This window comes from Nematolebias whitei, chromosome 17 (assembly GCF_014905685.2).
Source record: "Nematolebias whitei isolate Nwh7 chromosome 17, NemWhi1, whole genome shotgun sequence".
NCBI lineage: Eukaryota > Metazoa > Chordata > Actinopteri > Cyprinodontiformes > Rivulidae > Nematolebias > Nematolebias whitei.
Genome location: NC_056514.1, coordinates 29,578,742 through 29,595,079, shown reverse-complemented (window position 1 = coordinate 29,595,079; position 16,338 = coordinate 29,578,742). Strand labels below are relative to the sequence as shown.

At 40.5% G+C, this 16,338-nt stretch overlaps 1 protein-coding gene across 1 annotated transcript; it reads left to right on the top strand.

Moving 5' to 3' along the window:
* The first annotated feature begins 7,824 nt into the window (after positions 1-7,824).
* On the top strand, positions 7,825-16,254 carry LOC119423506 (myosin light chain kinase, smooth muscle). The gene is made up of 16 exons (XM_037690903.1): positions 7,825-7,914; positions 8,035-8,187; positions 8,288-8,386; positions 9,229-9,273; positions 9,357-9,487; positions 9,598-9,754; positions 10,213-10,521; positions 10,594-10,690; positions 10,813-11,016; positions 12,047-12,264; positions 12,480-12,603; positions 14,075-14,227; positions 14,308-14,437; positions 15,206-15,287; positions 15,418-15,558; positions 15,710-16,254. Exons 1-16 carry the CDS (start codon positions 7,890-7,892, stop codon positions 15,913-15,915), a joined length of 2,274 nt encoding a protein of 757 aa, XP_037546831.1. The 5' UTR covers positions 7,825-7,889; the 3' UTR covers positions 15,916-16,254.
* Positions 16,255-16,338: the final 84 nt, after the last annotated feature.

Sequence of the window (16,338 nt, the reverse complement as noted above, 5' to 3'; positions counted from 1 at the left end):
TTTTTGTGAAATTGTTTTGAGCAATGGACTAAATGCAGATGAAATATTGAATAACCTCAGTTTGATGAAAGCATCTGATTCTGACCAGATTATTGAGCTATAACAATTAGTTTGGGTCCTAAACAAAGGGGACTGCTGCAGTCTTAAAGCAACTCCAATTTAAAAATTGTCCTAGTGGTTATAATGAAGATGCCATTTTATTGTGTGGATGTTTATGAAGCATTCACACTATTGTGATCCATTTTTCTTCTGTATGTTTTTCGGCATCTTTCTCATTCCACAATTTTTGTGCTATTTCAACAAATCATAAATCAAAACGTTCAGCTCGTTCAGAAGGGTGCTATGACTTTTGGTATTGATGCCACTTTAGCTTTTTGAAATATTTAGCCTTTTCTGACACTTTTTTTTCTTCATAGGAAATTAACTGAGCTCATTTTCCATCCTTAAATTTTTTAGATCAGTTCACAACCTTTTACTGCTCCTTTCACGTTTTGTTCTGGTTCAGCTTCTTTCAGCTTCCTTGTGCAACTTTAAACATTTTTTCAGCTACTTTAAGCTAATTTCAGCTATTCTTTTTTCAACTTTTGCTCCTGTCAGATTCTTTCTGCTATTTCGTGCTACTCCTTTCTGCTAATTTCAGCTTGTTTTGCTCCTTTCCGCTTATTTCTGCAAGTTTCACCTTTTACTGCTACTTCAGCTACTATTCAGCTGTTTTTATACTTTTTGCTTTTTCAGCTAATTCCACATTTTTTGCACTCATTTCAACTTTTTTCCAGTCCAGTAAAAAAGTGCTCTCTCTACTTCCTTCTGGTTATTTATGCTTCTTTCTGCCTTTTTAGCTACTTTTCAGCTGTTTTGTTGCTAATTTAAACTTTTTTCCGATATTTTCCACTTTTTTGTGCTCATTTCTGCTTCTTTCAACTTTCTCTCTTTCTGCTTTCTTATGTAAATTTAAGCTTGTTCTACATTTTCAGCTAGAATTTTAGCATTTTTAGCAGCTGTTTTCAGATGAATTAAAGTTCTTTCTGCTTTTTTCTGCTAAGTTAAACTTGTTCTTTATTGTCAGCTAAATTTCAACTATTTTTCAACAATAGGCATTCACACTGCATTTTTGCAGGAAATGCAATTTCTCTAGTTAAGCCTTACATTGCTGCCAATGTTGAATTAGATGTTTATTTCAGCAGATATGATATTCCTGCTGGAAGTGCCTCAAGCAGCATGGAACAACTACAACTAACTGCTGACACTATGCCATTAAAAATAATGACATAATTTGATATAAATATGTATAATACTAAGCTGATGATTATATAAAAGTTGATGAAACAGATTTTGCAATGATCATTTTAATATTTGACACTAGAGTTGTTATAAAATAACTATCGGTACATTTTGGTCTTTGCTTTTCTCATGCTACCTGTTAGCTTGTCAATTTGAAACAATTTTTCCAAAAGTAGGTTGTTCAAAAAGCTAACTATGACAAGATTAATTGTTCATAACTTTTACCAGAACACTTTAAGAGAGCTGAAATATGGCAGCCATAATGTGGGAAGCAAATAGACTCTGGGGTCTGACAAGAATAACAGCTAAAGGTTTCATGTACACCTGGTGCACAAATATTTTTACTCGGGGGAATTAATCAAAGGCGGCACGGTGGCACAGTTGGTAGAGCTGTTTCTTCTCAGCGAGAAGGTCGCCAGATCAAATCCTGGCCGGGGGCCTTTCTGGGTGGAGTTTGCATGCTCTCTTCATTCATGCGTGGGTTTTCTCCGGGTACTCCGGTTTCCTCCTGCAGAACAAAAACATGCATGTTAGACTGATTGGTAACTCTAAATTGTCCCTAGGTGTGAGAGAGAGAGTGAATGGTTGTCTCGTTTTTCTATATGTGACCCTGTGAAGGACTGAAGACATGTCCAGCGTGCCCCACACCTTTTACACAGTGGCTGTGGGATATGGGCACCAGTGAAGACCCAAAAAGGAAGAAGCAGGTGAAGACAATGGATGAAGGAAAATGGAGGTCAATAATGTTGATTCTGGGCAGGAGAGAAGATTTAGTATTTGGATCTTTTCTATACTAAAAATGGAAAGGGGAAACCTGAGGAAGCTTAGTTTTGGGAAATGACTGTATGTCACCTGAGCTATAAAAATCTTTGTAAAACACAAGAAGAGCAAAAACAAACACAAATTTAAACTTTGGGTGCTTGAAACAGAAAAAAAATCTGTACTTTTTTCTGACGACATCACTTTATTGAATTCAGACGTTTAGTATTCGACCTTTACCACCGTTTGCCACAGAGCAGTGACAAAACAAACAACGACTCAGTCCACGTCGCTGTGAAAAGGCGGACATCATCGTACGTTTCAAGTGTTAATATAACATGCATATATCTGACAGCTGGAAAGCAGATGCACATCTGGAAAGCGATGCACACCACTAACGCAGGACACCAGAACTCGAGATAAAGGATCCGCAACATGCAAGAAAAACATACAACAGATAGGATTTTTCTTTTCAACTCGAACACAACCAAAGTCCTACAGCCTCTTCTGATAAAGATTACATCTATGTACTCCTCCCACTAATCTGTTTACTGCAACATGTTTCTTTATTCTAGCAGTACTTATCAACACACTTGATAACACATACATGTGTACCTCTAAAAACACAAGCGACGAGCTAAAGACCTTTCTAAAGCTCTGACGACAGACTCGCAACAATCTAACAGGTAAAGCCCTTTTAATGCTTCATTCATTTAGCTTTTGTTCAAATAAAATAAAAAAAAAGACTGATCCAAATTAAAATAGACATATCTTCACAAATCATCTTAATCCATAAAAGAACATTTCTTTTTGTTTGTGGCCGCTGCGTTTAGATCATTCTAATGGAATCCAGCATTCCAGTTTGTTTTTGTGGAAGACATGCAAGTCTGATTAATGATCCATCGAAAAAAAACAGGCATTTTTATACAGCTGCCCAACGAGGAAAAGAGCCTTTTGCAAACGTTTGCAACCAAAGTCTTGATTGTTCCTGGTGCTCGAGGTGCTTCGTCAGTCAGCGAGATGTTAGATCTTGGAATTCTTTCGCTAACTAAAGTGTCTAACACCACACGTTGGGACATGTTTCCTTACATTCTTGTTGTAAGGACCCCTGAAAAAAAATCTGAGGGTTGCTTTTACCTCATTCTATCATGCCACTTTTGTTGTTTTTTAGTTTGTAATGTTCTGGACAAAAAAAAAAGGTTTTATAGCTACTCATTAAACTTTTCTTTGTGTCAAAGTTACTCATCAATCTGCAGAATTGTCAAATTGTTTGACACTGGAATCAGAGTTTATTGTCATCGCACAGAAGTACAACGAAATTACATTTCAGTACAGCCCGTCCAAAGAAACAAAAAGACAAACGTGGGTAGACGGAGTGCCTGAGGCCGCAGCCTCATGGGAGGCGCTGCCCTTTTCGTTAGATAAGGAAAAAGGAAACCTGAGGAAAGAGGAGGTAAAAAAAATCCCTAATGGGATACAGTGTGATATTGCCAAAAAAAAAAAAAAAAAAACCCAAACAGAGCAAAAAAAAGAAACACCGAGGAGACCAAAAGACATGGGGGGGGGGGGGGGGGGGGGGGGGGGGGGGGTGTCTCCAGCACAGGTTGCCCAAATGAGCAACGCAGCCACCTGGCGCCTTCACATCTAACCTAGGGGACTGCATGGGGGTGGAGGGTGGGGTGGGGGTGGGGGGTGGGGGCAAAAGGAGGGAGGCCAGTGGAGGCGATGAGTTTTGAGGGGAGTAAGTCCGTGAACATTATCTCAGATAGTCCCCTCAGTCATAGTCCTGATAAATGATGGTGCAATATTTATCAGCCGGCTCGGTAGAGAAGCTTAAATTTAATAGAAGGGAGTGGAGAGAGCACATTTTTGCTGAATTAGGCTGAAATGAGTGCAAAAAATGTGGAATTAACTGTAAAAGCTAACTTTAGCAAAAAAAAAAAAACTGCTAAATTTCAGCTGAAATTGCAGAAAAAGCTGAAACTTGCATAAATAAGCTGAAAGGAGCATAACAAGCTGAAATGAGCAGAAATAAGTTAGAAGAAGACAAAAATGTTGTAGTTAGCAGAAAGAATCTTAAAGGAGCGCAAAACAGCTGAAACAAACAGTTAAAATGAGATGAAAGTGGCTGAAAAAAGTTTGAATTTGCACAAGGAAGCTGAAAGAAGCTGAAGCAGAACAAAATGTGAAAGGAGCAGTAAAAAAGTTGTAAACAGATCTAAAGACCTGAAGGATGTAAAATGAGCTTAATTCTTTTTCTATGAGGAAAAAAAAAAGTGGCAGAAACGGTTAAATATTTCAAACAGCTCAAGTTGCACCAATACCAACAGTCATAGCAGGATTGTTCTGAAAGAGCTGAAAGTTTTGATCTATGATTTGTTGACATAGCTTGAAAACTGCAGGACAAGAATTGCGCCCATAAACGTACGAAAGCAAAATGGACCACAACGGTGTGAATGCTTCATAAATATTCACACTATTAAATGCCTCCTTGAATGAATGCATGTCACCCGCCACCTTTCATGCTAGCCTTTTAGACTGAGATCGTATGTGGAGACACAAAGCATGGATGCACAGGCTCATGCTCAGAATATGTGTTGTGAATGACTCTCAGCTACTACCACATCAGAGCATGAATCAATATCTGTAAAAATAACCCAGTTTTGCATTGGTTTTGGTGTCGTTCGTCCACATTCCAGTGTTGGGCGGTGAAGATAAGTCAGAGTCCTTGAAAGCAAAATTGAAACTTTGCACCAAACTGTAAAACAAATCAAGCAGATAATGAATTACACTAGTCCCCTTTTCATCTTTTAACAAGCAAAGTCCAGCACATTGATGGGATTTAAATAGCTTATAGAAAGGCAGCCTTTAGCTAACAATTGTGCACAACAAAAGGTAAATTAGTCATTCAGACACACCTAAATTAAACAGTTTATTCAGACGAAGTTGCACTAAAGACCTTTTATTTATAGTAAACTTTGAGGTCACATTATCCCTGCTTTCCATACTTATTCATGCAGTCGGAACCAATCGCTTTAAAGGGTGTTTTTTTTTTTTAAGGATTCACCTGCCACCCTGCAGATTGAATGTTCACGCAGAGTTGCTCTACAGGCTCTTCTTGTTTCATGTTGTAACTCTGACGGAGTTGCTCACGCACCATCTTACGGAGGGTTCGGGGGAGAAACGGCGTTTACCTGGAATAAAAATGAATAAAAGAAGCTGACAGAGGAGGACAATTAGGAAGGTTTTGAAAGAGGATATATCCTTTTGGAGGTAAATTGACTTTTTAATGCCTCATTAGTCTGACTCCCCCACTTTGATGCTTTCTGTTATGCCTCAGATTGAATGTTTTCACTCACCCACACATTTCCTATCTCATTCTGACCCTCGTGTCCACAGTACAGAGGGAGCAGTGGGGGTGGACATATGTGTTTCTGATTGGCCTTCTAACAAAACCGGCTGTTTCTTGTTTAGTTTGGGGCAGAGAGAAAGCAAAAAGCTCCCCCCTTTCTGTTATAGCATCACAGAGGATGTGTAAACACAGACAGGGAGGGCATGGAGCGCAACTTTCACACCAGGCCCATAATCTGAGCTAAACCAAGAGGAAGAGGAGGCCCCGACGGATGAAAAGAGTTTAAATCTCAGCTGTTGACTTAGTATTTGGACTCAAACATGGACAAAGATGGTGACAAACCAAAGACATACGTGTCCACCTTTCGACTGGCCCTCAGGCCTCAGCGCTGTGTGAGGAAGCAGAACGGACTGGAAACCAGTAACCGGACAATAACAGGAAACAACAAAACTGCAGCAGGTAAAACCTCTGACAGCTGAACTTTCTAATGTTTCTTTATTTTCTGTTTAAAATAAAATATATATAATAAAGAGAAAAGTTATTTTTATTAGATCAACTTCTATTAAAATGTAAGATATCTGGATATGTAAAGTCTTTACTTTCATGTGTGTGTAAAAACAGAAAACAATGATACGCACAAATATTCTCATCCGGTTTTGTGACTACAAGCAAAACCAACAAATCAAATTAAATAAAGACTTCTCTCTTTCATAAAGTATTTCTCAAAAACACACTGCTGTTGGGGAATTTTTGGTCAAAGGTGTTTTTATTACTATGGCTTTGAATGTTAACTCTGCCCATGAACCATATGTTTGGGTTAGCAGAGAGAGCTGGGTGAGGCTGCAGCATGCAGCTGGAACTCTAAGGACACCTCCGAGTCTGTGACCTCGGCTGAACTGATGAGGGTATAAAAACAAGTTGACAGCTCGTGGAAGATTCTCGCGTCTGGTCTTCATGCGTACACTTCCTGTATATCTGTGTCACCTGTTCTGAAAACCTGAACTTGCAAGTAAATACCGGTTAAAAATCTTCTCCTGCCGTCAAGTGTGGTTCCTTTTGAGTAAGTACGATAAAGCGCAAATATTTTTCTCCAACAGCTGTAACATTTAAATTAATCAAGTCGTTAAGAAGCACATCTGAAATTAACGTTCTAGCATTCCTTGAAAGCAACGGTTTTTCATGCCAGAGATTTAGACTATGAAGAGAAATGATGGAGTGGTACAGGGGCGGCTCGTCAATAGAGGGCGCTAGGGCGCCGCCCGCCCACTCAAACCACTCACCACATGACACACCATATAACATAGTGGTTGCCATTTTAGTCAAACTTTGAAAATAATATTACGCACAGTATTATAACATACCTCAGAGACTGTGGTAGCTTGGTGGTTAGTGCTGCAGTCTTGTAATCTTGAGGTTGCAGGTTCGAGCCCAGGTTGCTCCAGGAAGGGCATCCAGCAGAAAACCACTGCCAAATCTTTCATGCAAGCTGTGGCAACGCATGAAGAAGGGAGCAGCCGAAAGAAACTTACCTCAAGTGATTTGTTGTGAATGACTCTCAGCTACTACCACACCAAATTATAGCTTAATATTTTGACAAATTTTACAGGTTATAGACATTTTGTTTTGGTTAACACCATGTGGAGGCTATTTTGAATTGGATTAACTCCAGAGCCTGGTTCTGTTTGAGGTTTCGTCTGTTACAAAGAAGTTGTTCCTTTCCACTGTCGCCAAAGTGCTTGGAGTATACAATGATGAAAACTCAGTTACTTCTTCTTTTCCCTCTTCAGGGGTCGCCACAATGAGTCATCCTCCTCCATCTCACTCTGTCCACACCCCAACTACCCCCATGTCCTCTCTAACTGCATCCATATATCTCGTCTTTGTCTTTTTCCTGGCAGCTGCATTTCTAACATCCTTCTACCAATATACCCACTGTCCCCCCTCTGGACATGTCCAAACCATCTCAGTCTGGCCTCTCTAACTTTATCTCCCAGTTGTCCAACCCGTGTTGTACCTCTGATGATCTCATTCCTAATCTTATTCATCCTTGTCACTCCACTACATCAAATTTTAGCTCAACATCTGTAATTCTGACAGTGTTAAAGCTATTTTTGTGTTTGCTAAGGTTGCGTAACTTTGGAAGCTATTATGAATTGGATTGACTCCAAAGGTTTATTAGATAGAGATGATTTAATGATTTATTTTTGCGTATTTCATTCAAATCCATGCACACATGCAAAGACTGGCAACAACATGATCTGCCTTTGCCTCGCTCTATCAGGCGATAACAGTTGGTTTAGGATTTATAAGGTCAGCAAAGAACAAGAATGAAGAATGACGGATGATTTTTTTTTAACAATTTCTCTCCTGCTTAGATGTCAAACAGACTAAAGTTCAGACTGTGGAAGCCCCTCGCTTTAAAGAACCACTCAGGGACTGCTTGACTGGTGACGGAGGTGACGTTACGTTTCATGGTGTCATCACAGGAAGTGAGCCGATGAGAGTTTCCTGGCTGCACAATGGTAAATGCTCTACTTAAAAAAAAACATGCAATTACAACAAGCAAACAAAGAGAAAATGTTTTCCATAGGATTTTAGTTTAAGGACATTTTTCTGCTTACGTGAACTCTTCGTGTATTTAGGGGTAACGGTGAATTCCGGTAGCGCTTCCTTCAAGACAAGTGTTGCCTGTCTGACCCTAACTCGGTGCTCAACTGGAAATGCTGGAGTGTACACCTGCGTGGCCGAAAATAGTGCAGGAAAAAGATCAAGCAGTGGTGTTTTACAAATCACAGGTAAAGTTATACATTCCTCAGCGAGATAAAGACCTGTATAACCAGTAATCGCTGAAAAGATCTGTTGACAATGAACTTTTGTGTCACTCTGCTTAAAAAGGAGCAGCAACGAACTGTGACACATTCAAGGCTGCAGCGCATGGAAACAATAACCTGTCCTCAACTGCTGAAGGAAAAAACCATCGCAGAGAGGACACAGGTAAAGGTATACTTGAAAATCATTTAAATAGCTCTTAAATCCACTCCGATTTAATGTTCAATTTTAAATAAGCATAAGAAATGGGAACACTTAAAATACTGAAAGGCAGGAAATGTCCAGCAGTAAATGTTCTTCAAAAATGCAGTGTAAATAGGCGCTGAATGATGCTGAAGAAACTGACAGTAGTAGTGAGCGGATCTATCCAAATATTGATAATATCGATACATACATTGGTATTGATATTGATCAGTACCAGTGTAATGAGATTGATTCTTTAACTTCAGTTTCTTTCCTGTATGCTGCGGTTTCAGCAAAGATGTGAGCTGACTGTAAGTGCTGCTCCTGTCACAGCACAGAGCAGGCAACTTAGCTCCGCCCCTACCCACAGTGTTTTGATGTTATCCCATCATGTGACTCAGCGTCGCCAGACAAGCAAGGAAGCAGGCCCGACTAAGCAGCAGCATATTATTTTTCAGAAAAAAAAACTTGTATTATAATAAAGTATTTTTTATATAAACTTTGCCTAATTCTATCTTGGGTTTTAACTAATGAATGATCAAAAGGAAAAAAAAAAATCACAAAACACATAAACATAATCAAAATTCACTGTAATTACTAAAAGTATCAGTATCGGTAACACTGGACCTATATTTACTTGGTATCGGATCATAGCAAAATTTGCAGTATCGCACACCACGAACTGACAGTTCACTGGCTGCGAGTTCAGTTCACTGATATCCTCACAACCCAACTTGACTGCTGCCGTCTGATTGGTTAGCCATTGTTTAAATTCCCCTATCATGCAACACACCTGTAAATCCACTTACTTCTTCATTCCTCAGTTATCAGAGGCACCAGCGTTCAAGCAAAAGTCCCCACAAACAAAGGTAAGGGAAGAAAATCCACTTCAAGTAAGCAACCGAGCAAAGGTTTTAATTTAGTTACACGTGTCTTTCTCTTGTGAAAACAGGGCCTTCTGTATTGTTCCTTGACCCACCAGAGAAGGTTGAGGCTTGTGTGGGTGAGCAGGCTCGGCTAAAGTGTGAGTTCAAGAGCGGCTCTCTTCCTGTGGCCTGCTGCTGGATTTACAACAAACGCAAAGTAAAACTCTTACACGCTGACATGATTTAAGAGCTGATCTATGTGTGCCCTCCAGTCGCTCAAACTTCTCATTTTTTAAAAACTCCTCTGGCTTCCTTCTTTCAATCCAGGTGGTGGCGGGAGGCCCTCGGACTTCAGTTCAGAGGACGGTGTCCCAAAGCAGCGTGGAGATCTCCAAAGTTGTCCCAGAAGACGCAGGCTCATACACTATTGTTGTCCAAAACAGATTCGGCTCTGCTCAGCACACAGTGTCTCTCAGTGTTGTAGGTGAGTTCTAAGGACACTATTATTCCCTAGAACTGCTTGAGCATCGCTTCTGAGGCGGCTGTGGATGAGTGGTTAGATCAGTCATCCTCCAATGCAAGAGTTGGGGGTTCGATTCCACCAGCAGTCACATGCTGAAGTGTTCCTGGGCAAGACACTGAACCCCTCATTGCCTCCGATGTGTGTCCCATTCGTGTAGGAATGTGAAAGCACTGATTATTCTTTGTAAAGGTATAGTAGAGAGCTGTATGAATGGGTAAATGAGGCACAGATTGTGGTGCAAAGCGCTTTGAGTATCTTGATAAGAGACATGATTCCTGCTCCAGATACATAAACAAGACAAATCAATGGTATAAACCTATTTCTTTAGGAAATAATTGACTTAAGGAGGATAAATTGGCACTAAGACTGTGTCTCCAGGTTTACAATATATGTCAAAATACAGTTTCTCTTCTCCTCAGACCGACCTACTCCACCATCGTCCCAGCCCCTAGCTTCCAGGGTGTCAACCCAATCCCTGGTTCTCTCCTGGACCGGCCCAAGCTACGACGGAGGCACCGCTGTGCTGGGATACATTGTAGAAGCCAGTCCAGTAGTCCCCAACAAGCCTGGGAGCTGGACTGAAATAAGCAGGTGTGAAAACACATCGTACCACATTCACTCGGGCTTGGAGCCTCTGGGACGGTACTGGTTCCGCGTCAGAGCGTACAACTCGGTAGGGATCAGCGAGCCGAGCCGGGAGTCTGAGTGTGTCAAGATGGCGACTGCAAGTGAGTAAAGTAGTGTGGTTGACACAAATGTTATGAGAAAACTGATTATTTTTTGTGTGTTTGTGCCTAAAGAGGAAAAGAAAGGAGAGCCAGAGTCGTACGTTACTGTCACCATTGACACCAAACACAAGGTCAGGGATCATTACAATGTGCACGAGAAACTGGGAGTGTAAGCAAGGATTTTATTTTTCCAGTGCTTCATTACTTTAACAAGATCAAATCTTAACCAGTTCTTTGGTTGAGAGTTACTGACCACTCACAATGCTTCTTAAATATTTTTCCTTTAAACAGTGGAAAGTTTGGCGAGGTGTACCGGTTGACTCACAAGGAGACGGGTCAAGAGAGTGCGGCCAAGTTCTACCGAGCCCGAACTTCCAAGGATAAGTCAGCAGCTCGCAAAGAAATCCAACTCATGAACAAGCTTCAGCACCCAAAGATTGTCCAGTGTCTGGCTGCCTACGATACTCGTTCAGAGATGGCCATGGTCATGGAGTAGTAAGAAATCTTCATGTGGTAAACTTTTTGTACGTATGCGATGAGTTTCAGACACTGGCAGCAGTATATAACGAGCGGCCGTCTGCCTTGACTGCTCGAGTTTGAGCAGACAGGAATGAGACGCAAAGAAAGAAAGATTGGTTTAGTTGTAGATTCTATGGGAAGAAAAACGAACAAAACGTGTGGAAGATGGCAATAATTGTAAATACCAGTAGAGTTGGAGAAGAACGAGTACCGACAGCAGTAGAGGGAGGAGATGTGGTCAGTTTGTCCTAAAGCAGTCTAAGCCTATAGCAGCAAAAGCAAGGGATAGCAAAGAGAACCTAAGCAAACCTCGAACTTTAGGATTTATCAAAAAGGAAAGTCTCAAGCGTAGTCGTAGACAAGGCGCCAGCCTCATGGACAGAAACTAGAATTTTGTTCCACAAGAGAAAGCCCTGACTCCCATTGTACTGTTTGAAACTCTAGGAACCACAAGTAAACCTGCCATCTGAGTGTGAAGTGCTTTGTTTGGGTAATATGAAACAACAAAATCCGTAGTTTAAGATGGAGCTTGGTTGTTGAGAGCTTTGTGTTTTGGAAGTGAGATTGTAAAATTGTCTTGAATTTTAATGAGCCAGTGGAGACGAGATAAAATAGGAGGGTAAAAAAAAAATCTCTAGCAGCAACATTTTGGATCAACTTTAGATGAGTCTTTCAGACTTCCTGATAATACAGAATTATAAAGTCCATACTAGAAGTGATAAATACATGGCTGTGTTTTTCTGCATCATCAAGGCTTGAGTTCGTGTTGTGAGCACGAGTGACTTATCACCAGCAAACTGTTTTTTCCCCACTATGGGAGTGTGCTGTTTGTGGGACTCAAGTTTGTTTGGTGGCTCCTCAGATTGAACAAGTCCTTTGGATGAAGGATGAAAAGTCTCAGCCAAAAAATAAATAAACCATTCAGATGACCTGACTGAACATTGTTGGATTTTTACCTGGACTGAGCATGAGCTTTGACAACAAGAGTGACTGTTTGTCCTTTTAGCATCGCAGGCGGGGAACTCTTTGAACGCATCGTGGACGACCACTTTGAGCACACAGAGCCCACCAGTGCTCGCTACATGCAGCAGATCCTGGAGGGCATGCAGTACGTTCACAAGCAGAACATCATCCACCTGGACCTCAAACCGGAGAACATTGTCTGCGTGGATCCGTCCGGCACACGGATCAAGATAATTGACTTTGGCTTAGCCACTGAACTAGGTGAGAAAACACTCATGGCAATGATAAGATCAAGGAATGTCTGAATTCCTGTAGGTTTGCGACTGCAATGACGTCATGGCAGCTCTTTGAACAGATCAACTAAGAACTACTTCATGTCAGTAAAGGCAGATAAAGATGTGAAGCTCAGTGAGGCAGAACATCTGGCTATGATTAGAAAGCCAGGAAGGTTGATCGTGTTTTGTCTTGTTTTCCAGAGAAGGGTAAACCTGTGATGGTGATGCATGGCACTCCAGAGTTTGTGGCACCTGAGGTGGTCAACTACGAGCCCGTGGGGTTGGAGACGGACATGTGGAGCATTGGAGTGATCTGCTTCATTTTGTAGGTTCAGCTTCTTGTGCTTTACTAAATGTATCAGTGAGATGGAACCAAACAAAGACTTTAGTCTACATTTTGTTTGATTTCTTACCTTTGAATAAGTGATGTGTAGATTTAGCGCCATCTGCTGGTTCTATCCTACTATGACAGGCCTTATCCATGAAAATTAGTCTAAATGTTTTTTTTTCCCTGGAGTAAATTAAATCAACATTAACTGTGTCTGTGTGCCTGTTGGCAAAATATCTCATGAACCACTGAACAAATCTGAATGAAACCTGCAGAAAGTAACCACTGGATGTACATCTATAGGAAAAGCCATTTCATTCAAAATAAAATAAATAAATGGTGTTCTTTAAAAAATATGAATATTCCATTAAATAAATAAAATGCATAAATAGTGTTGTTTAAAAATTATTAATAAATATTCCATTAAATAAGTAAATGCTCCCATGAACTAAATAATTTAAATAGAAATGTTTTCCCCCCCCAAGACTTATTTTTTAAATTTATTTCAAGATTCATATTTTATTTATTTCAAGATTAATTTTTATTTATTTCAAGATTTATTTATTTAATAACAGAATTTCATTTTGTGACACTTTTATTTTGTAAAGATACTTTACATATTTCATGGGCTTTTATTTTTTAACCCCGTTTTTCATTTTAACTGCTTTTTATTTCATGTTCTTATATTCAAATGAGGGGGCGGGGCTTTTTCTTTCATGGGAACATTTGTTTATTTAATGGAATATTTATTAATATTTTTAACATAACACTATATTTATTTAATTTTGAATGAAAATGCTTTCCATACAACTACAGCTGATTCACTTGGGAGTTAATCCAATTAAATATGGCTGCCATAGCAAACTTTCCTTAAAGCAATAAAGTGGTTACAACAGTCGATTTAAAGATGTTGACACAAGATGTGCTGTGGTAGTAGCTGACACTGAATCCCGACACACATCTGAGCACTACCAGACTGTGTAACATCTGCTGCCATTATCATTCGCTGTTTGTCTGTTAGCAAAATATCTCATAAATCAATGAACAGATTTTATTGAAACTTTCCAGGAATACGAAGTGGATGAACATCTACAACGCATTAAATTTTGGAGCCATCCCAATTCAAGACGGCCATCATAACTAACTCTATTTAGTAAACAAAACCACGGCTATAACTCAGTAAATTTGATAGATATTGAACTAAAACTTGGTGTGGTAGTAGCTGAGAGTCATTTAGAGATGTAGCATTAACCATTGAAGTAAACTTTGCTTGCAAAATATCTCATGGACCACTGAATGGATATGCAGATGAAACTTTAATTAAAATAATCAATTAATATACATCTAAAAACGGATTAATTTAGTTCAAGATGGCTGCCACAGCTCAACATTAGTTTATCCAAAAATGGCTATAACTTGGTCAATGTTACAGAGGCTGAGCTAAACTTTGGGCGATTTTGTCATCCAGGCTCAGTGGCGAATCCCCGTTCCAAGGGAACAACGACGCAGAGACTTTAGCTCTTGTGACGGCCGCTGACTTCGAGTTTGACCCTGAGAGTTTCGAAGACATCTCTGCTGAGGCCAAAGACTTTATTAGCTCCCTGCTGATGAAAGATCGAAGGTTCGTCTGCACTTTTTTCTTCTTCTTCTTCTTGATCACATCTTGCAAAGACAAATTAATAATGCTCACTTAAACTCCAGAGCCAGGCTGTCCTGCACGGAGGCCCTCGCCCACTCCTGGATGGCTTCGTTTACCCCTCTGAACCGCAGACCCACTAAATCCCTGAGGAAAGACAAGATGAAGCATTTTCTGGCCAGACGCAAATGGAAGGTATCAACTGGAAATGTCATACCCTTAGAATTATCGTACTTTCCGCCATACACGTCGCATCACCGTATAAGTTGCATCAGTCCAAAAATGTCTAATAAAGTGGGAAAAACAAATAAGTTACATCTATTACGCATCACCGCTGACCTCCCTGAAACGTGGGCCGGTGTTGTGGCAAAAATCAAATGGCGGCTGCAGAAGTGTGCATGGGAAGACTTTAACAAGAATTTCACAAGATTAACACTTAAAAACAATTATTTGTTTGCTCTACATTATAGTAAAGGTGTGTCTCAGTTGAACTTTTCCTTTAATAAATGCACTTCAACGGTCAAATCAGCTGCATTTCGCCTGGGTGACGCAGTCAAATGCAGCTGATTGGACGTTTGCTCCTGGAGTTCTGGAGCAAGATGGTGACACAGTATGGCAAGCCAAGTGTCTCATTAATAGCCACTTTTACCTATTAATGAGACACTTGGCTTGCCATATAACTCATGGGCCCTCTAGTGGCTGAAAATGGTAGTGTTCAATATTTTCTGTCAGAATGAATGAAATTGTCAGATCTCAGCCATAAATTAATTTATAAATATGGGGAAAATGTATATTAGTTGCAGGACATACACATTTATGCAAAAAGGTGCGACTTATGCAGAGAAAAATATGGTAACTAAAATTTAATATTTTCATCTCAAGTCTTAAAACATGGACTTTGAGTTCAGCTATGAGACTGGTTTGTCATGCATTGTTTCTGTGTTTCTTCCTTCAAAACTCCAGAAAACTGGCCAAGCTGTCCTGGCCCTGAAACGCATCGCTAACCTCTCCAGCAGGCCAGACTCTCCTGGCGGTTCCTTTGAGGGTAACACACACCATGCGCTCCTTCGCCACAGCTCTGCCTCCATACGGCCGATGACTCGCAGTGTGGCGATGTCGCTTCCAGTTCACACTCTTGTGATCAGCAAGGCTTCGTTTCTCCCTCTCTGATCCAGAGCCAGCCTGGAGCCGGGAGGCAGAGGAGGCCATCCGGTCTCTGGACAAGCAGCTGCAGAGCGAGCCTCGCTTCCAGCGGGCCCTGAGGGACGCCAGCCTTCCCAAGGGAGCGACTGCTGAGCTGACCTGCCTCGTTGATGGTAGGAACAGACTCCATCACATGCGTTCAGTTTTACTGTCAACAAATTTGACTATAAAAGCCATATTTTCTTCAAATATATTTAAAATGATTCCCACATGCAATCAGGACTTGGTCTATTCTGTTTTCTAGTAAAGCTTTCTCAATCTTAGGGCACCCACAGCCTGAGGTGAAGTGGCTTCATAACGGCCAGCTGTTGTCTGACTCGAGCAAGGCGACTGTGCAGCAGCTCGAAGACGGACTCTGTTCTCTGGTTCTGGTTGATCTGACGCCCTCCGACTCGGGGGTCTACGCGTGCAGAGCCAAAAACCAGCTGGGGGAAGCGATGTGCGCTGCCAAACTGCACGTGGAGCTTTAAGAGAATGTGAGCAGGCAGGGGTAGGATTTCCTTTATGCGTAAACCTGCACCGTTTTCACGAGTTTATCACAAACTAAAATGTCAAAAAGATTTTAGATGCTTTAGTTTCACTTTTTTTTTTTTTTTACTGTTAGTGCACTTTGTATCTTTTAATATGTGGCTATTGTTTTTAAACACAAGGTGATGAGACGCTACCAGGGCTGAGATTAGTTTTATAAATCTCGCAATAAATGCACATTTTGTATATTAGGGCTATTGTTCACATATAAACGTTTATAAAGGCAACATTTTAAAGAAGTGTCTTTTCTGTGGAGTGGAATGTTCTAAACGAGGAAAAGGGGGTCGTATCGATATAAAACTTTTTATTTCATGTTTTTGATGAAACTTGAGACAATTTACTTCTGTTATAGCACGACTAAAGCA

Coding starts and splice junctions, on each gene's coding strand:
- LOC119423506 (XM_037690903.1), top strand. CDS start 7,890: ATGAGAGTTTCCTGGCTGCACAATG. Junction 8,188..8,287: donor TGGTGTTTTACAAATCACAG/GTAAAGTTATAC, acceptor CTGCTTAAAAAG/GAGCAGCAACGAACTGTGAC. Junction 14,438..15,205: donor TGGCCAGACGCAAATGGAAG/GTATCAACTGGA, acceptor TCAAAACTCCAG/AAAACTGGCCAAGCTGTCCT.